This window comes from Castanea sativa, chromosome 5 (assembly GCF_040712315.1).
Source record: "Castanea sativa cultivar Marrone di Chiusa Pesio chromosome 5, ASM4071231v1".
Lineage (NCBI taxonomy): Eukaryota > Viridiplantae > Streptophyta > Magnoliopsida > Fagales > Fagaceae > Castanea > Castanea sativa.
The window spans coordinates 80,227,639-80,248,860 of NC_134017.1; the positions used below are offsets into that span (position 1 = coordinate 80,227,639).

General features: G+C 32.3%; 3 protein-coding genes across 3 annotated transcripts; 1 reads left to right on the forward strand and 2 right to left on the reverse strand.

Annotated features, from left to right (window-relative positions):
• Positions 1-2,049: 2,049 nt before the first annotated feature.
• LOC142636334 (beta-amyrin synthase-like) lies at positions 2,050-14,259 on the forward strand. The gene is made up of 18 exons (XM_075810521.1): positions 2,050-2,254; positions 2,522-2,769; positions 8,634-8,819; positions 9,037-9,126; positions 9,227-9,424; positions 9,619-9,703; positions 9,905-10,071; positions 10,446-10,637; positions 10,729-10,842; positions 10,935-11,054; positions 11,160-11,282; positions 11,372-11,470; positions 12,057-12,113; positions 12,236-12,426; positions 13,041-13,218; positions 13,439-13,519; positions 13,606-13,689; positions 13,966-14,259. Exons 2-18 carry the CDS (start codon positions 2,569-2,571, stop codon positions 14,086-14,088), a joined length of 2,289 nt encoding a protein of 762 aa, XP_075666636.1. The 5' UTR covers positions 2,050-2,254; positions 2,522-2,568; the 3' UTR covers positions 14,089-14,259.
• A 4,659-nt stretch (positions 14,260-18,918) lies between these two features.
• Positions 18,919-19,750, reverse strand: LOC142635908 (uncharacterized). Its single transcript, XM_075809960.1, has 2 exons — positions 19,206-19,750; positions 18,919-19,114 (listed from the first exon to the last, which is right to left on the reverse strand). The coding sequence occupies exons 1-2, from the start codon at positions 19,748-19,750 to the stop codon at positions 18,919-18,921; spliced, it is 741 nt and encodes a 246-aa protein (XP_075666075.1).
• Positions 19,751-19,809: 59 nt separating this feature from the next.
• LOC142635909 (uncharacterized) lies at positions 19,810-20,821 on the reverse strand. Its single transcript, XM_075809961.1, has 2 exons — positions 20,620-20,821; positions 19,810-20,507 (listed from the first exon to the last, which is right to left on the reverse strand). The coding sequence occupies exons 1-2, from the start codon at positions 20,819-20,821 to the stop codon at positions 19,810-19,812; spliced, it is 900 nt and encodes a 299-aa protein (XP_075666076.1).
• Between the last annotated feature and the right edge of the window lie 401 nt (positions 20,822-21,222).

Sequence of the window (21,222 nt, forward strand, 5' to 3'; positions counted from 1 at the left end):
CACTAATATCCTAATTTTTATTATCTTATTCTACTCATTCAAATAACATATATTACCCACTAAAATAATATAATATATTCTAATATAATTCTCCCTTTCTCTTCTTCTCATCTCTCTTCCACTTTATCAATTAAAATATATTATAATTTTTACAATTGCACTATAATGTTATCTTACTTTGCAAAAAAATTTATAATTCTAGCATTTTACAAGTCCAGTTGCCAATACCTTTTGTGTCTGGATTATACTTTTCCCCAACATTTTCCATTTGCAATTGTCCATAGTAATGCTCTAAGTTTATGGTTTCACTAGTTGGTTACCGACACTGACACGCACCCCTTTAGGTCCAAGAAAGTCCAACCCGCAAGTCTTTTGGCTAGTTTGCTACCGCATGCACATCCTCCTTCTCATCCAAAGTGGGCAAACTATCCAAAACACATCTCTCATCTAACCCAATCTACTTAGGTGAAAAAGACAGCTTTAAAGTACCTAACATCTTGTTCCACGTTTTAACCATGTCACTTGTGTTTTGTTTTACTTTTTTTTTTTTTTCCTATTTATATCACTTTTCTTGTTGGACAGTGTTATGAATTTTACAAATTTTACCACGATAGTCTTATAAAATGATGTATCACCATTACCAAAAAAATAAAAATAAATCAATTCATATAATTTTCTATTATTTTGTCTAGTAGTGCTTAGAGCATTAGTATTGGTGGTGCTAAAAAGCTATATTACTATTTTTAGCACCACCAAATACAAATTTATGGTTATATTGGTGGGGCAAAAGCTAAATAATTTGGCTCCATAGCTACAGTACACAGCCAGTATAGCTCATAGGTAAAAAAAAAAAAAGTATTATTAAATTGTGTGTTCACATTATTTTATATTATGGGTCTGTTTGGATAGAACTTATTGCTGAAAACTGAAAACTGAAAACACTGTACCAAAATAATTTTTTAATGTGTAAAAAGTACTCTTCATGCCAAAAAGTACTGTTCATTGGCCTAAAATCACTGTTCATGGCCAATGAACAGTGACAGATGCGCTTGGAAAAAAAAAAAAAAAAGGGGCTAGACGTGGACGTGGACGTGCTATCCAAACGTCCTCTAAATATATTTTTTTATTCATGTGTTCATATTGATTTGCAGTAAATATATTATTTTATTGTAGTAGATATATTATTTTATTGTGTTGTTTATGTTATTTTATTATGTTGAAAGCTAAAATAAAACCATTGATGTTGAATGTTTTATAAAGTGAAAAGGTATGATAAATAAAATATCTTTTTGTGGAGCTATATTGCTAATTTTATGGATGCTCTGATCACATTCTTACCACGTCTATTTTGTTATTATTATCAATTAATATTTTTTTTAGATTAATTTTGTTTTTAATACATTGAATTTGAATGTTGCCCTCCTAGACTGAAATCTTAACTTGGTCACTGAGTGAACTCTGCTATAAATGTGAGAAGAGTAAATACAATTTTTATAACTCCGAAAGTATTTAAGAATTACTTTTGATTTAATGGGATTCAGTATTATCTAATCGATCATGACTTTGACAAATTCAAATCCATGCCCAACCACAATTGCGCAATAATTGACTCACACTCATGTCTATAATTCAAGAGTTCATACGAAACCTGAAAGTATTAAAAAAGTAGTTCATACGAAACCTGAAAGTATGAAAAAAGTAAGACTTAGACCGCGATAAGTCTTAAACGGTGAGGATTCGATTATTTCTTTTCTCAGCTCACTACCTACTGGCTGTGACGAAGCCACGAGTTGTTTAGTGAAGTTCTATTATTTATCAAAGTCTAGTGGGCTATAAATTTGTATTTTCACACATTTGACTTTGCATTAAGTACAAATCCGGACCCTTTTGGTTCACACTACCTAATTTATATTTTAGTTTTACTTGATAAAAAAAAAAAAAAAAAGAGTGAAAGTGAGAGAGATCTAATTAATATGTAGATTTTTAAGCAGAGAGAGAGAGAACCCGGTGCAGCATTTTTTCTATATAAGGAGGAGTTTCAACATGTCAAGACCACAAAGCTACACAGGTCATAAAACAAAAGGGCCCAGCACTCTTTCTTTTTTATTTTATTTTTGTCTTCCAGGCCAGTTCTGCATTATCCTGATGTTCTAGCTAGACACAGAACACCTGTTTTGAGTGCTGCATATATGTCACAAAATCTCATACTCAGCCTCATGTCAAAGCATTGAGGGGCTTAAGGGAACAACTTTAGGTAAGGTCTTTTTGTTATATTTAAATATTAATTTAGAAAAATAAATCCAACTTTTTGTACAAAACAAACACATGTTTCAAGTCATGTAAATGGTTCTTTTCATTATCATTTTTGGCATAAGGGTTACTATTATTTTGTAGAATTAACCCTCTAACACAACTTCGATCTAAAAACAGGGCTGCATATATAATATTGGTCATAAGCCATAACTATATATATTCATGATTTACTATCACTGATACTCATTGTTATATGAAAACGAAAAAGAAAATAGATATTGGTATCGTTGAAGTTGAAGTTGAAGTTGAAAGAGGATGTGGAAGCTGAAGATAGGAGAGGGCAAAAATGATCCTTACCTATTTAGTACAAATAACTTTGCGGGAAGACAAACATGGGAGTTTGACCCAGAGGCTGGTACACCAGAAGAGCGAGCTGAGGTTGAAGAGGCTCGACAAAATTTCCACAAAAATCGACGTCAATTCCCGGCTTGCGGTGATCTTCTCTGGCGAATGCAGGTACCTCTTAAACTAATGACTTTTCTGTCATGCACGGTCAAAACAGTAATTTCACGTGTCACAAGAATTTCTTTTTGTACTTTTGAATGAGAGAAATGTGAAGTGTTATCCTTGGGCATTTTTTAGGGAACCGTTTTACTAAAGTTTTCGTGAAAAAAAAAAAAAAAGTTTTCTCAACTATTTCTATTTTTCATGTAAATAAGGTGAAACTATACTTTTAGTCTTTAAAATTAACTCTATGAGTGTAATTAGTTCCTCAAGTTTTAGGGTATGTTTGGTTAGGGTGAAAACAGACAAGATGGAAAGTAGAGAGAAGAAAATATGGTAGAAAATGATATTTTTTACTGTTTGGTTCAAGAGAGAAAACAAGAGAGACAGAAAACGAGAAGGAAAATAATCTTTCTGGACCCACATTTTTTTATCCTCCCAAATTGGAAGGAAAGTTGGGAGAAAAAGATGCTGAATGATATAATTTACATAAATACTTTACTTTATTGCACTCATCTACTTCTCTCACTTTTCCACTACAAGGACATAATAGTCAATTTATATAAACTACATTTTTCATCTTCTCATTTTCTCTCCAACCAAACAAAAAGTTTTCCACCTCCTATTTTTCCACCCCTCCAACCAAACACACATGAGAGAAAATCAAATCTTTTTTATTCTCTCACTAATTTTTCATCCTCCAACTTTTCCACTCTTCCAACCAAACAGACTGTTAAGTGACTATTATTAGTTCCTCACGTTTTAGTATTATTTCTTTGGTGACTAACGGAATAATGATGTGACATCTTTTTTATTGATGTGTCATTTCTATTAATTAAAATATTACGAAATTGAAGAGAAATCTCTACCCCTCTCTCTTACTGCCTCTCGTTTCCTACAACTTGTTCTTCTCCACCACAACGACAGCATTTCCAGCCCGACCTCTTAGCCCAAAGCTTCCACTTTCACTTAAACTGGACTTATTCTCTAAACCTGAGAGATAGAAGAGCAACAAGCCCTTGAAATCCTGGTCTTGCTCTGTGCCACCAAATTATATATAACATATATTAAAATTAAAAATTTTTTTTTTTTTAAAAAGAACAAAATTTGACCAACTTTTCAATGTGAATGAGTTAAATAGAGATGACCCAGATGAGGAAATCTGTTTCTTTGGAATTGAACCGTGTTATACCAAATGATTAACAATTTGAATGCTGGAAAGTTAGAGAATTTCTTGGGTTTAATGTGAAAGAGCAGAACATACATGGAGAACCCATAAGAAAATAAAAATATTAATGATACTGAAATTGTGTTTTGGTGAAATGGGTGTGAGTAAATAAAAGTGTGAACTGAGAAATCGGTTTGGTTTATATTACCAGGAAAGAGCTTCTATTCAGTGAGATCATCTCAGCAAGAAGTGGGAGAAAAATGTGAAAAGACCCGGTCTTTATGGTAGCAAATTAGTGAGAAAGAATAGGCAAGAGAGTATTAATTTTGTAATATTTTAATATAAAAAAATGTCGCATCACTTTTCTATTAGCCACATAAGCAATAACATTAACATCAGTTAACAAAAAGACTAACTTCACTCATGTTTTAAATTTGAAGGACTAACAGTGCTTACTTAAAACTTAAAGGAAATATTGCACTTGTATGGTAAACTTTAGGGATCAATATTGTAGTTTTGCCTATAAATAATGTCAAAACTTTTCTAAAATAGTTTGTTAACAACTTAACAATTGTCTTAAGGCTACTACCGCATACTCTTGGTGCGATAATCACTCCACAAATATAAGTATTTATGAGGTGCGGAAAATAAAGGCTGGAGTTCAAGTTTCTAGAAGAAATTTTACACACATATACATTTAGATTAACTTTATGTAAAATTTCTATCTCGTAAAAAAAACAAAAAAACAAAAAAAAAAAAACGTTTGTCCTAGGCAGTGACAGAGTCAAGACTTCAAGCTAAGGCAGCAGTAGTATAATAAGAAAATTATATATATATATATATATATATATATATATATATATATATATATTAACATATCCCAAGTAATATAAAATTATATTATACACTCAATCCTGATCTTCCAAACCTTTCTTTTTCTATTTATTTTTTCTCCTTTTCTACATCCATGTGATTAATGGGTATATATATATACACACTATGATCCCAATATATTAACGCATCTCAAGTAATATAAAATTATTTTATACAACTTTATTTTTTGAGAGGGACCATACACCCATTCTTGATCTTCCAAACCTTTCTTTTTCTACTATTTATTTTTTCTCCACCTTTTCTACATCCATGCGATTAATCATTTTTATTTCTCCCTAATTGGTAGATTGGGCAAAATTTTGTAACTTTGCTGTTGGTGATTTTGTTATTAGTTTTTTTTTTAAATTTTTTATTTTTTTGGAGTTTGCTATTTTTAAGGGGGTTAAGTGTAATTTTATTGAACGAACAAATTGCTAAAATTTTACCTATATGTTTATATTTTTTTTTCAAATTTTAGGAGGGGTCATTGCCCCCCTAAAGCCAAAGCCAAAGAATGACTCTATTCCTGCTCTAAGTACACCCGTTAACATGACCTTTTGAATAATGATATGACTTGTTTTTATTTCATTCAATAACAATCTTACATGTCACAACAATTTTAACAAATTCTTTAAGTATCTTGCTTCAACCCATGATGTAGTAATTAAAAAGACCATCCATTATAGTTTTAGTTGCATAACGTTTTTATTGAGTTATGTGACTTGTTTAAATAATACAGATAGATACGGATAATTTTATAAATTTTCACGTCACGTCATTAATTGAAAAAAATAGCTCTAATAATGTTTGATTTGATATTATTTGTTACTTACATGATCAAGTATTTTGATATTAATAGGTTTTTGAAGTGTAAAATACTTTTTGTAATTTTTTCTTAGATAAATGCCATATTATTTTAAAAAAAAATCAAATCACTATTTCTTTAGCCATATGAACAATACCACTAACATCAGTTAACAAAAAAACTTATATAATTTATTTTTAAAACTTGAAAGACTAGGTACCAATTGCGCTCAGAGGGTATATTTTAGGAGATCTATAATATAGTTTCATATTAATTCTTTTTTTCTTCTTTCACAATATCTAAGAAGACAAATCATAATTAATGCAAGGTTATTCTCACATAAAACTACCATTCGGATTAAAAAAAAAAAAAAAACTGTGAAATTGGTTGCGTGTCTTTTGTTTCAAGACTGAATTTTTGTTTCGAAAGCCAATGGAGAAAGTCTTACCTAACTAACCTTTAATGTTTTACTGGCGTTCCTTTTTTTTGAGGGAACAATATTTTATGGGTGTTGATTGCTGACTCCTTGTACTTTTCAAGGATCCCATTGATCCAATAAATAAATAATTATTGCCAACCAATAGTTGTTTTTTGTCCAATAGTTTAAAACTTGGACATGTGGCACATAAATGATCTAAAGGTAGGAAAAAAGACACGTCAAACCCCATTTATTTCTCAAGCTATCTTCTTTCTTCTCTTCTCTTCTCTGCCCCTCTCTTTCCCTCTGCAACATCACCTTTGTTCAAACTACCTTCTCTTACACTGAGCACATTGCAAAGTGCCCGACTTAAGTGAGGAGGAAAGCTTTCAAGAGGATCTCGGTGGCAGAGCGATACTTTGTGGAGTGGCCTGACTGGATAAAGGGTAAGAGTTCGATGAATCTGGGTTCTTCGCCGATGGTGGCAAGATTTCTTTTCTCTGATTTTGGTGGCTTGATTCGGTGATGGTGTGGTGGGATGGGTCTCGGCTAAGGTTGGTGGGTTATGTCTTTGGGTATTGATGGTGACAGCAAGGTATTACAATTGTTTTAGTTGTGGAATTACGGTGATACTAAGGCTGAGTTTGGATACAGCGTTTTGTGGCCACGTACAGCGATTCTGCGTTTTTTTTTTTTTTTTTTTTAACGTGCGTGAACAGTAACCGATACTGTTCATGCACGGTATTTTACTGTGCAGAAATCAATTTTACTGTTCACGCACTGTTTACGCACTGTTCATTAGACCCACAAGCACTTTATTCAGAAAAAAAATATTAAAAATGGGTCCTACAATACTATTCACACATTTAAAAATTATTTTGCTACAGTGTTTTCAGTTTTCAGCAATAAGCTCTATCCAAACGGACCCTAAGATTTTTTTTTTATGGGTTTTTTAGTGGGTATAATAAGAACACAACGCGGAAGAATATTCGTTGGTTTTTTTTTTTTTTGGGTATGGGTTTTCTAGTGGGGATGGGTTACTGATTTTGTTACTCATTTTCCTAATTTTGATCGTAGAAGATCACAAAATGAGTTGAATTTATATACAAGTTTCTAGCTGTGATTATTACACAAGTTTCAGTATTTGAAAGTATTATATTTGCACTCATGTAATATTAAAAAAAAAAAATGATATCTTTATTGATTAGCTCAGGTAGTTTGAAACAATGATGAATTTGTTAAAAACTCTTTGAATTTTTGTGTTGAGTTACTTTGCATACCCAATTCACCGGCAATGGGTTGGCACAGAGGCGATGCTGCAGAGGGAAGAGAGGGGCAAAGAAGAAAAGATAACTTGAGAAATAAATGGGGTTTGACGTGTCCTTTTTCATACCTTTAGATCATTTATGTGCCACACGTCATTCATTTATTTCAAAATGGGAGGGAACGGGAGATAATTGAACGGGAGGGGAGCCGGACCCGAACTTTTATAGGACGGAGTATCCAAAATGGTGTAAAAATAATTCTCAAAAAAAAAAAGAAAAAAAGAAAAAAAAGAAGAAGAAAAGAAATGGTGTAATAAAAATTCAAAATACACCACTCAGAAAGCATAAAATGAAAATCTCTTTTAGCACCCCACACACACCCAAGAAAAAATCGAATTATACTTTTCAATAAGGATTTTTTTATTTACCTTTATTTATTATCATTCAAAAATCGGGGCAGAATTTTTTTTATTATTTGATAAATGCACACCTATACATATTGGGTCCGTTTGAATAGAGCTTATTGTTGAAAATTGAAAACACTGTAGCAAAGTAATTTCTAAATATGTGAATAGTATTGTGAGACTTATTTTTAAATTTTTTTTTCTGAATAAAATGCTTGTGAGTCCCATGAACAGTGCGTGAACAATGCAACTACAGTATGTGAACAGTGAAATTGGTCTCTCATACTGTGAAATAACATGCATGAACAGTATAGGTTACTGTTCATGCACGTTGAAAAAAAAAAAAAAAAAAAGCTTCAAAACGTAAAATTTTGAAAACATGGCAACAATAAGCTGAATCCAAACTAAGTTATACAGGAGAATGGTAGGATTATTGATATAATTGCTTGCTTTTAGTATGATAAGTTTCAAAGTCATATCTGATTGGGTCAAATCAAACCCATCCAGTCTATAATCATATATAGGTTATTAGTAATATATCTTTTTATTATTTTTTTATTATTCATACTTACGTGGTTGACTTGATTTTGTAAGCTTCTATTACCAATTTTATTTAAAACAATCTGCTCACTTTTGATATAATAATGAATGAAAGTGGATAAATGATATCACTTCAACGATATAATAAATAAGATTTTTAATTTATTTATTTTTTAAAACTTAAAAAACAGACACATCAATTCGTAAAAATATATAGTCTTGCTAGAATTACTCTTTCATCAATAACCATATAACCGATACTATCTTTGCATTGCATGGGCATATAAATGTATAATTGGTACATGGGCATTTCATTGATCTGTTTAATTTTTGAATCTAAGTAAAAGTATAATTTTTGAAATTTTGTTTGCTAATGACTTAGAAATTATTGAAATGATTGCAGTTTTTGAGGGAGAAAAACTTCAAACATACAATTCCCCCAGTTAAGATTGAGGACGGAGAGGAAATCACATATGAAAAGGCCACAATTACATTGAGGAGGGCTGTCCATTTCTATGCAGCCTTGCAGTCTTGTGATGGCCATTGGCCTGCTGAAAATGCTGGCCCCTTGTTTTTCCTTCCTCCTTTTGTGAGTTGCACCATTATCATTATTAAACTTTCAATATTGTTATTAATTTATTATCATTATAAATTGTCAAGAAAATATACATCTCTAGAATATTTTCTAAGTTTGAGTTGACTGTGAACAATGAAATTGTTCCAAATAACGTCCTTGCTAGTGAACTATTTTGGCTTTCAGCCTGATATAACTGCTATTTTTCTTGTATTTGATCCAAAAAATGCAGGTATTATGTTTTTACATTACAGGACATCTTAATACTGTATTCCCAGCTGAATATAAAAAAGAAATTCTTCGTTATATATACAATCATCAGGTATATATTCTTGAAGGTTTAAAATGTTTATTGAATCAATAAGAATATAGATTTTGCAAAAAAATTCACTTTCATTCTCTGTTTTTTTTTTTTTTTTTAGAATGAAGATGGTGGATGGGGATTTTACATAGGAGGCCATAGCATCATGTTTTGCACAATTCTCAGCTACATTTGTATGCGAATACTTGGGGAAGGACCTGATGGTGGTCAAGACAATGCTTGTGCAAGAGCAAGAAAATGGGTCCTTGATCGTGGTGGTGCAACACACATATCTTCTTGGGGAAAGTCCTGGCTTTCAGTATGACTATTTATTTGTGAAGATTCACATCAAATTAAAGTTAAATGCTCAAAATAATTTATATTTTTAATTAAAATATAATCATATTTATTTCACAATTTGAGAAATGAACGTATTTGGTTTCAAGTTCTCACCGTGCATGATGACTTTCTGTTGATAGTTAACACTAGTATGCAATGTCCTGTAAACTGTAGATACTTGGTGTGTTTGAATGGGCTGGATCCAACCCAATGCCTCCGGAATTTTGGCTTCTTCCTCCATATGTTCCCATGTATCCAGGTTTATACAATATATGATTACTTCTTCATTAAGTATTTTAAATCATTATTGCATGTGGAACCTTTCTAAAATCAGTGAAGTCGATGTTTAATAGAGTTAGTTCATTTCTTTGATGCCTTTGTCACTACAGAGGTTTAACATTCTTTTTAATGCACAAAATTCTAATTATAACATATCAATTTTGTGGTGCCCTCAATGCAGCCAAAATGTGGATCTATTGTCGGTTGGTGTACTTGCCGTTTTCATACTTATATGGGAGAAGGTTTGTTGGGCCAATCACACCTCTTATTCTTCAATTAAGGGAGGAACTTTACACTCAACCTTACAGTGAAGTTAACTGGGCCAAAGCACGTCATCAATGCGCAAAGGTGAGTTTACATTTGATGAGGAGATAACACCATGAGAAGACTTCAATTGAGGAGTTAATATGATGTATAAGGACATAACATGACCCAAAAGTTAAGCCTTTAGGTTTGGACCCAGTTATATTATATTAATCACTCAATCTTGTCATTAGTATCCAAACTAGAAATTTAATACTTAGGTAATCACGTCACACACTCGTCAATATTCCAACAATTTTCATGGTTGATAATTGTGGAATGACATTTACCATATAGTCTTTTTAAATACATCTTCCAATGCATTGATTGAGTTTTTTGTTTTTTGTTTTTTGTTTTTTGTTTTTTTTGTTTTTTGTTTTTTGGGCTAATGCATTGATTTTGGAAATCAATTACTACAGGAGGATATCTACTATCCGCATCCTTTGATACAAGATCTACTTTGGGATAGCCTATACATATTAACTGAGCCTATTCTCACTCGTTGGCCTTTAAATAAGTTGGTTAGAGAAAAAGCTCTTAAAGCAGCAATGAAGCTAATTCACTATGAAGATGAAATCACTAGATACATTACCATTGGGGTTGTGGAAAAGGTAATGTGATTCTACAATGCTCTAGAAAAGCCATAAACATGGTTAATTTGGGCTATATAATATTCCTCCTAATACTGTTTGCATTGAACAGTCGATGTGTATGCTTGCTTGTTGGGTTGAAGATCCAGATGGGGATGCTTATAAGAAGCATCTTGCTAGGGTGAAAGAATACATATGGGTCGCTGAAGATGGAATTAAGGCACATGTTAGTACACATTTTATGCAAAACAATCGCAAAACTTTTTACCTATCCATTTGCATGAATTGCTAACTTTGATATATGCAATTTGTGTGTAGAGTTTTGGCAGTCAATCGTGGGATATGGGTTTTAGTATTCAAGCTCTTTTAGCTAGTGATCTCATTGATGAAATTGGACCGGTATTGGCAAAAGGGCACGAGTTCATAAAAAGATCTCAGGTTTGATTTTCAATCCTTGAATCATAAAAGTCTACATTTTTGCTTAGGAAAGTCATTGTCAATATATCATTTGGAGTTATTGTGTTTCCCTTAAACAATGTAAAGGTTAGGAACAATCCAGCTGGAGACTTTAGAAAAATGCATCGTCACATTTCTAAAGGATCATGGACTTTCTCTGATCAAGATCATGGATTACAAGTTTCTGATTGCACTGCAGAATGTTTCAAGGTAAAGAACTCTGTTTAATGCTTCTTCAAATTCTACTATTGCTACTTGTCCATAATCATCGTGTGACCATATTCTTCTGTACTTCACAGTGCTGCTTGCTTTTTTCAATGATGCCACCTGAAATTGTTGGTGAGAAAATGGAACCTGAGTGCTTGTTTGATGCTGTAAATATCCTACTTTATTTACAGGTGAGGATTAACTTTTCATAGAATGATAAATTACCAGTTGTAGCAAAAACATATGCCCTTTGGAAGAAACGAATTTAATTGATTTCACCATTTTGCTAACACATTTCCCTCATAAATGGACCTAGATTTAATAAGTATCAACCAAAACCTTTAACTTGTTAAATTAATGGGAGTTATAGTCTAATTGCTATAATATCATTAAAAATGATCACTCTTCCTAAAATCTTAAACAATTATGAATGGGTGAACTAATCATCTAACCATTAGTCTAACATAGTGTTGTATATTTGTGTTTGCTTATTTTGCGTGAATAGGTAATACAAGCTACCATTGTTATAGGTGGATCTTAAAGTGCTGAAAATTACTTGTCCAAATCTAGAGAGATTTGTTGTCTAAGAATATTCTTCTTAAAAAACCAAAATTGTTTACAATTTTCAATATATATATATAAACCCTCATCATCTTTTGAACTAACTCCAAAGCAACTTTGTTAATTTTTCTTTGTTTTGCTTTATTTATTATTATTATTTTTTTGGTGGCTTGTTTCTTTATATATTTAATCATTACACACATGTCAATAATGCAGAGTAAGAATGGAGGTTTATCAGCTTGGGAGCCCGCAGGAGCTCAAGAGTGGTTAGAAGTTAGTACCTTAACATATTGAAGTGTCGTTGAAATGTTCATTTGAAAATTTATGCAGATATATTCAATCTTAATTATCATATATCAGTGGAAAATTTATTACCTTTTTTTTTCCCCTTCTAGTGGCTTAATCCCACTGAATTCTTCGAGGGTATTGTCGTTGAGCATGAGTATGTTGAGTGCACTGCATCATCGGTCCAAGCTTTACTTTTGTTTAAGAAGTTGCACCCTCAGCACAGGAAAAAGGAGATTGAGAATTCCATTCAAAAAGCAGTTGGATACATTTTAGATATACAAATGCCCGATGGTTCTTGGTATGTTCATGTATTAGTTTACTCGATATTATTAGGCGTAAATGCACTTTTGGACTTCTCATTTTGGTCCCTACGGAATGCCATTCAAATATAATATCTGAATTTCCACTATGGAAATTTGTTAGGGTCTTGGGAAGTCGTGTCATTCTCAATCTTTAAAGTAGAAATTTTTTTTTTAGTTCTTGTTTTTTTAGTTTTTTTTTCAGTTTAAATTAAAATTGAGAATTATTTTTTTGTATTTTTTTATTTATTTAAATGTTGATGTCGCATTGTTTAAAAAACAAATTAATTTTTTTTAATTATTTTATTAGCCACATCAGCGTCTAACATGTCAATAGTGTGCTTCGTTTGCTACATATAAATTTTTTGTTAGTGGATTGACGGCAGGGGCCTAAATGGACATGGTTTTTCATAATCAAGGACTAAAAAGTAAGGATAAAAACAAGAATCAGCCCAAAATGTAGGATCAAATGTGCAGTTACGTCATATTATTATTGTTATTATGGTCAGATAAATTACATGATGAATTTGAAACATTTGCTTACTATTATTGTTATCATAGTTTTATATACAAATGTAATACAAATCAATTACAAGATGAGACTTTTTTGTAGGTATGGAAATTGGGGAATTTGTTTTTTATATGGTACATGGTTTGCCCTTGGAGCATTAGTTGCAGTGGGCAAGACTTACAACAATTGTTCTGCTATACGAAAAGCTGTTGATTTTTTACTCAGAACACAAAAAGATGATGGTGGCTGGTCGGAGAGTCATCTTTCATGCCCAAAAAAGGTAGTGTTTTACCATGGATTTTGCTTTAAGCCTCTAAATTCTTTTTCTTTTCATATTTAATATCTTTCGTTACATCAATTTGGTTCAATAAAGTTTTTGTAGATCAATGATTCAATTTAAAGAAATTTATATCTATTCTTGTTTGAAATGAGATTTTGTAGATGTTGTATAGATTCTTCAATCAAAATTAAAATAACAAATTTTCTATGCTTGGTCATAGATATATATACCTCTCGAAGTAAATCGATCAAATTTGGTACAAACTTCATGGGCAATGATGGGTCTTATTCATGCCAAACAGGTTAGTTTATGGTTTAAAAACATATATATCGTGTTATCGTATGCTTTTCTTGAATAATTCTAAGAATAAAATTTTACTTGTAATAGGCTGAAAGAGACCCGACACCTCTTCATCGTGCAGCAAAGTTGATAATCAATTCTCAATTGGAAAATGGCGATTTTCCTCAACAGGTGTCTTTGTTTAACATAACTTCAATAAAAAATAGAAAGATGAAAATTGACAAGAGCATAGATATCATTCTTCCATTATGGAACGTAGTTTTTACCCTTGACAAATAAACTTTATGGTAGTTAATTTGCAAGTTGCAACACAACTAATAAAGCTATCACTTTCTATTTTAATAAAAAAAGGCAGAAAAGAATGTAAAATAACATGACGTACAATACTTTGCTTAAATTTTACTTCCAATAATTACTAATTAATCATTAATTACTTTGTTGTGGCAGGAAACCACAGGAGTCTACTTGAAAAACTGCATGTTGCATTATTCAGCATATAGAAATGTTTTCCCATTGTGGGCTCTTGGAGAATACCGCAAGCACGTTCCATTGCCATCCAAAACTATGTAACTCAGAGTGGCATTGCGAGTTCTTAATTCTTTAACAAATATGTACCATTTAGTTTTCTGTCTTACGCACCAGTACATTATATTTCTTTTATAACTAATAATGTCTGCATAGAAGTTTATAGTGGCCACCTAAATAAAATGGAAGTAAGACTTACAATATTTTAGTGTACTACTACTAGCTAGCATCTGTCCCGTGCATAACCAAAGAAACATTCAACAATTGTGAAGATGTGATATTCCTCTTGGTTTTTACATTGGGCATTATGAATGGAGGTCACTTGGCATCAAAATAAAAAAAATAATTGGACACATCACAAAATTAGACTACAATTAGGAATTAATTTTCATTTGATTTGAAATTTTATAGGTAAGTTGTAATCTAAGATGTTACTATTTTTAAATTTAGACCCCCTGTACACACAGATTGTTTAACCTAATTAATTAACCAAATTGATATTTAGGTTTATTATTCAGATCTAGGTTAAACACAAATAATCATATCACTTAATGCGAAAAAGTAAAGAAGACAAGCAATATGATGACCTAAGAAAGCCAATGAAACTGTCCAATTTCATGGTAAAAAAGCTATGAGAATTTAAGCAAAACTATTCTTAAGGCAACAAATTCACTATATAGAATGGAAGTTTTACTATAGATTTTTTTCCTAAAGCTAAAGCTATCACTTGTAGTATTTACTCATATGACTACATGCAGCTCCAAAACTATGGGCTCTTTTATTTGAATTTGTTGAACACAAACACCCTTGTTTGTGACTTTGAGATCCCACTCAAAGCTTTAGATCATTAGTGGTTGTTGATCTTGTATGTAGCAACTTAACTACAACATTGAATCTTGAGTTTTTTCAAGGAATATTGCTCATAGAAGATTTTAGAGAGTTTTGTGTACAGAAACCCTAGATCTGCAATAGGAGGCACAAGAAGCACTCTTCTCTCTCTAAAACTCCTTAAAACGTGTCTTAGGGTTTCCTTTAAATACTAGGAGAATTAGATTTGAAACATTAATCACTTAATGATTTGATTGGCTTTAATTAAATTCTACAAATCCGTGTCTCAATCGGTTGAGCCTTCTTCTCGATCGATCAAACCTGGCATGTTTCGAATTTTGGAATCTACAACTTCCTTTTTCTTGTATTCTAACTTACAGCACCTTGAGCATTGTCTAATCATACTTACAGACTTGAGAATCTATATCTAGACAAGTTTGTGCCCATGGTTTACTAATTGTTCTAAACTTTTAGAACCTAGCAGTTACTGTAAGCTACATTTTAGAGAATACACTATTTGCTACCAAATGCAGTAGTAGCATTAAAACTTACCCATAAGATTTATTTGAGGCTTGAATTGTTGTTTGTATTTACCTCTTGCTCATCATAAGCACCACATCAACACAACTAATTGAAAAGGCATACGAAATGATAATATGTTAAAATTAAAAATAACAATAAAAAAAAAAACTTAAATAATTGAAAGTAGAAGGAAAATAGGAATGAATAAATATGTACTGCAATTGACACCTTGAATATATGATTTATGAAGTCAACGATGTTTGTTTGTTTAGACCCCTTAAAGCAAATTGTTTAACCTAATATATTAGCCAAGTGATTACTTAGGTTAATTATGAGATCCAGGTTAAACGGTGAAAGATCATATCATGCATACAACTGAAAAGTAAATAACACACAGATATGATCACCAAGGAAAACCAACAAAACAAACCGTTTCAAGGTAAAAACCTAGAGAGGATTTGACCTAGTTATCCTCAAGGTAAACAAATCCACAAATAAAGAAGTGAAGTTTTTACAAAAGATTTAACCCTAAATCTATTGCTACGTCAAGTAGTAACTTACTAACACGACCACGTGCATGTTCCAAATTCACAGACTCTTCTCTCTTGGATTTGCAGCACACAATCTCCCACGCTTATGACTTTGAGATCTCACTCAAAGGTTTCAGATCACCACTTGCTGATCTTGCAGCAACTAGATTCCACCAGCACTTGATTGTAGATCTTGTTCCGGTAGATACTTGTAAAGTTAGAAGGTACAGAACCTCTCAAATCTCACATGTGTAACTCAAATCTTCCAAGACTCTTTAAAACGTAGTTAGGGTTTTCCTTTTATACTTGAAGTGTTAGATTGAAACCCTAAACGTTTTCGCGAGCTTAGGCTTGAATTAAATTCCGCAGAATTTGTTTTTCTGCGATTTTCAATTGGTCAATCCTATCCTTCAATTGATCAAGCTTCACAAAAATTTAATTCTTTTTCCTATGGCTTGAATATTATTGAGACTTGACTTGAAACACTTTGAGCAATCTCTAACACCTATTCTAAACATGCTTTTGTTCTCGGTTTGCCAACATAAAAAAATTAGGACTCTAAACATTTAATCCTAAACCTTTAGAACCTAACAAATGGGCCTCCATAAAATCTAAGTAAAGAATATTCCTAAAACTTTCATGAGGAGTTGAAGGTATTATCAAGTTAATTGACTAAAGCTGTGGAGTTGAAGGTTTTAACCCAAAGAAGGATTAGAAGCAACATATTCCTTAACAACATTGCAAAAGGTGATTAACAATGTAGAGATTAAGAGTACAAAAAAAGAAAAAAAGGGATAGGATTAACTTGGACAACATTCTAAAATTTTTCCTACATAAACATTAATATTCAAAGAAAAGTTACAAAACCCATCAAAAGAACAAAAAAGTTATGACAAAGAAAAGAGAGAGGACTAACCTTTATGGTGTGCTTGAATTTCTTGAATTTACTATATACCTGACGAAACAAATTCATAGGTTAAAATGGACAACATGAGAAATACATATAATATACCAAAAATTAAAAAAAAAAAAAACTAAACAATGTTGAATAGTTGATTTTAGAACACCAATGACTCATGTAAGCTTCATTCATGAAGAATAGAATTCTATTGAGACCACATACTCCAATAGATAATCACAAATTCTTTATACATACATACAAACATACATACATATGTATATATATGTAGAATTCTTTGTGTGTGTGTATATATATATATATGTAGGGGCTCAAGGCCAGATAACACAAAACGACCCATGTGACCGAGGCCCAATACTGTAGGGTTAGGACCAGTCCATGGATGAATGCGTGAAGGACCAATAACTAGCATTCGAGAGAAACTTATTGTGCTTGGGGCCGGTTGGGCTCAATATTGACTAATAAATTGAGGGGTATGATGAGGGAGTGGACAAGTTTAGGTTAGCAAACCAGCACAGTTAGTGCCTTTGGGAAACTTACTGCTGAACATAATTCGACATCTAGAACAAGTTTAAAAAGAATTTTTAGAAGACATGATTTTTCCAGGGATTATGGGTGAAAGTGGGATTGCATGGGGACTAGTGAAAAGTAATGATTTGAACCCCACTAAGGGTGGGGTTATATAAGAAAGTAAGCACAGACAAATGGGGGGTTTGTTTTTTCAGGGAAGTAGAGAGAGAGAGAGAGGAATAAAAGAAATAGGAGAAGGAGTAAACACCCGAGGGGAGGAGAGAAAAAAGAGAGCATAGAAAGAAATAAGCATGGGGAATAGGGTATTGGGCTGAAAACCATAGGGATGCTTGATTGTTGGCTGTCAATGCTACGTTTGAAGCACAATCTGTAGGATTGTGATGAAACCCACCAACAATTAAATTATGAACCCAAATCCACTGTCTTACACAATAACGTTTGTAGGTTTGGGTCGCCAAAAAAAAAAAAAAAAAAAAAAATATATATATATATATATATATATATATATATATATATATATATAAAATGATTAAGCATTGTTGAACTTGAGTACTTAACTTTATGTTTCTTTAATTATTGCATTACATGCCATGTAAAATATAAAGGCTAAGAGCCTTCGCTAACATTTCTCGATGTTTTTAATAGGAAAAATGCTTAAGTCACAAACTATTTTACAATTTTTTTTTATTATAAATTGCTGATGTGATGGATGGTTATTAGTAAGTAAAAATGTGTTATTAGTGGTTGGTAGTAAACCAATAAAACTTTTCCACATTAACTTTGTAAAAATGTTAAAAATAAAACTCTCTCTCTCTCTCTTTCTCTCTCTCTTTCTCTCTCTCTCTCTCTCTCTCTCTCTCTCTCTCTCTCAATTTTTATTCTTTCTTGCAACTCTACTTTATACTGATAATCATTGTAATTTTTATAACTTTATTTTAGGTTCATAAAATTTGGTGCTGTATCTTTTAGTTCCCCATTACAAGTACTCTCTCTCTCTCTCTCTCCCCTACAATTTCGGTTTATTTTTTATTTGAGTTAATACTTGGTTATTTCAGAAGTAAGAATTTGAGTTTATATCAAAACACAATCTTGACTATGCAAATAATAGATCGATTCGATCCACTTCATCTATACGATCCAGATAGGTTTACTTTAGTCCGATTTGGTCAATTTAGTCCAATTTGCTCTATTTGGTTAACTTCAATTTACTTTGGTCCATTTCCTTCCAATTTTGTCCATTCGGTCCACTTAGGTCTATTCAGTCAAATTTGGTCTATGTTGTCCATTTGGTCTATTTCAAATCAATTCGGTCAAATTCAATGTACCCAGGGACGGACCCAGGATTTCAAGTCGAGAGGGGGGGGGGGGGGGAGGGGGGCAGAGATAAGCGAAAATTTTTTTTTTCAAATGTGCATCCATATAATATTAATAAACTATCAACTAAGACAAATACCCAAAAATCATTGTTTCTTAATATTTTAAGATACAATTATCTATCAACAAAAACAAAATACATGAAACACTATTGTTTCTTAATACAATCATCTATGAAAAGGGAACTTGACACTCTTTCAAATCTTCAAAATCATTTACGATTGAATCCAAACTAAATGTCGAAGCTATATCCTTTTCAATGTATAACATCAAAGAGTCCGTCAAAAATTCATTTTCTATTTTGCTTCGAAGGTTAGTTTTGAAACTTTCATAGCTGAAAATGCTCGCTCTGTAGTAGCAGTAGAAACTGGAAGAGTAAGCACAAGTCTCACCATTTTAGAAACAATTTTGTAGTGCTCACAATTTTGTAGTGCTCTGAATTTTTAGTTCTCACTAACCATTGACACAACTCAGATAAACTTTTCAATTTTTTGAACTCTGGATCTTGGACTACATTATGCTGAAAATGATAAAGCTCCTTCTCCAACACTTGTTTTTCATAATCTATGAAATCTTGTGGATAGAAATTCTTTACCAACAAACAAAGATCACTACTTCTAAAAGATTTTAATGCCTCTCGAGGTTCTAAAGCTGAGCTAAGCCTAAGTAACTCCATTGCGTCTTCATTAAACAGATGATTTAGCTCCTGTAGTTGAGAATCTATTACAACATAAAAAATATTTACTTGATAATGATGCTTAATTGTAACGCTATCTTGTTGATTACGAGCTCGACCTCGCCTCGCAACATAACGAGCTTTCATATCTGGAACATAAATGGGATGCTTCTCACAAAATGATACCAAAATGGTGAGTAAGCCATCCCATCCATCATCTCTAAATTTTTGGATAAGTGCCTTAGTAGATAAAACTAAATGCATGGCATTTAAAATGTCTTGAGATTGGCTTTGCAAAGCTTGACAAAGTTTATTAGTAATCTCCATAGTTTCTTTCTCAAGATGCAAGATGAAGACAAATTCAAATGAAGTTAAACTCTCATAAGCTATGCTTCTGCCCGATGTTCTCCAAGAATTGCATCATCAATTATATTTTGTAAAACTTCAAGAGTTGGAGTAAACATCCTTAATAAGCTAGAAACTGATCTAAAATGTGAACTCCAACATGTTTCTACAGGTTGTTGTAAAGTGTCAATTTGATTAAGTTCACTTCCAGTCTTAAGCTCTTCAAGATCAATCAAACGTGCTATTTCATTAGCATTGGCAACTTTCAATTGCTCATTACGCTTGCATGAAGCATTAACAATTTTGATCAGAAAAAGCAATGTGAGAAAAAACCCACTAATGGGGTTAACTTGTTTTGATGCTTTTACTAATGCCAATTGTAAGCGATGTGCAAAACAATGGATGTAGTAAGCATATGGGCAATCATTCAAAATCAAAGCTTGTAATCCATTCCACATACCTCGCATGTTGTTTGCTCCATCATATCCTTGCCCTCGAATATTTTGTATATCTAAGTAATGTTGAGATAACAAAGAATATATCCCCTTCTTTAGAATCAAAGCCGCAGTGTCAACAACATGAATAAGCCCCAAAAATTGGTCTTTCACAAAACCTTCTGCATCAATATATCTAAAAACCACAGCCATTTGCTCTTTCATGGACTCATCATGAGCTTCACCAACCATTATGCAAAACTTTGCATCACCAATTTCTTCCCGAATGGCCTTCTTCAATTTGGCTGAGAAAACATGTAGAATTTCCTTTTGAATCCTAGGTGATGTGTAGGTTGCATTTTTGGGAGTTTTTTTTTTTTATTTCAGCAACCTCCTCATTCCAAAAAGTCACAATACCCAATGATTCAAAAAAGTTCCCACGATTTAATGAACTAAAACTTTCATCTTGACCTCTAAAAGCTATAGCTTGAAAGGCAAGATATCGGACAATAAAAATTGAGGCCTTCAGTTGCAACCGATTACTTGCAATTTGTTCAGTAGTGAAATGATTAACTACTCTTTGTAAATGCAGCGTATGGCTCTTCAAATCTTTACACATTTGCTCAGCAACTCTATGAGCTGAATTAGGATCTTTTCCTATATGACCTTGAAGATAACAATCTTTGCCCCCAACTTTTCTCTAATTTCTAAATCCATTAACAGTGAATGTATTTTGTCCCACAACCCCATTTGGACTGTGAAAGACAAAGCAAGGTAGACAATAAGCTGCATTTGTCGTAGGAGAATATTCAAGCCATGATTTATTATGTTTAAACCAAGAAGCTTGAAAGCTACGATTATGCTTTCTACTTTTTTTTTTCTTTAGAGGAGGTTGGTGCGGACCTTTTGTAATGTAAGCCCCTCGAATTTCATCACGTTATTTAACATGATATTCCCATATTATTTTGCGTGTTCCGAGATCATAATTCAAAGAATCAAGATCAACTCTTTAAAATTGTG

What these genes read in the sequence shown, in the direction of transcription:
- LOC142635908 (XM_075809960.1), bottom strand. Translation starts at nt 19,750, where the DNA reads ATGGAGATTACTAATAAACTTTGTCAAGCTTTGCAAAGCCAATCTCAA. An exon ending in TTATCTGAGTTGTGTCAATG is followed by an intron (nt 19,115 to 19,205) that starts GTTAGTGAGAAC and finishes TTACTCTTCCAG; the next exon opens with TTTCTACTGCTACTACAGAG.
- LOC142635909 (XM_075809961.1), bottom strand. Translation starts at nt 20,821, where the DNA reads ATGTGTAAAGATTTGAAGAGCCATACGCTGCATTTACAAAGAGTAGTT. An exon ending in GAACTTTTTTGAATCATTGG is followed by an intron (nt 20,508 to 20,619) that starts GTATTGTGACTT and finishes ATGTTTTCTCAG; the next exon opens with CCAAATTGAAGAAGGCCATT.
- LOC142636334 (XM_075810521.1), top strand. Translation starts at nt 2,569, where the DNA reads ATGTGGAAGCTGAAGATAGGAGAGGGCAAAAATGATCCTTACCTATTT. An exon ending in CCATTGGGGTTGTGGAAAAG is followed by an intron (nt 10,638 to 10,728) that starts GTAATGTGATTC and finishes TGCATTGAACAG; the next exon opens with TCGATGTGTATGCTTGCTTG. An exon ending in GTCTTATTCATGCCAAACAG is followed by an intron (nt 13,520 to 13,605) that starts GTTAGTTTATGG and finishes TACTTGTAATAG; the next exon opens with GCTGAAAGAGACCCGACACC.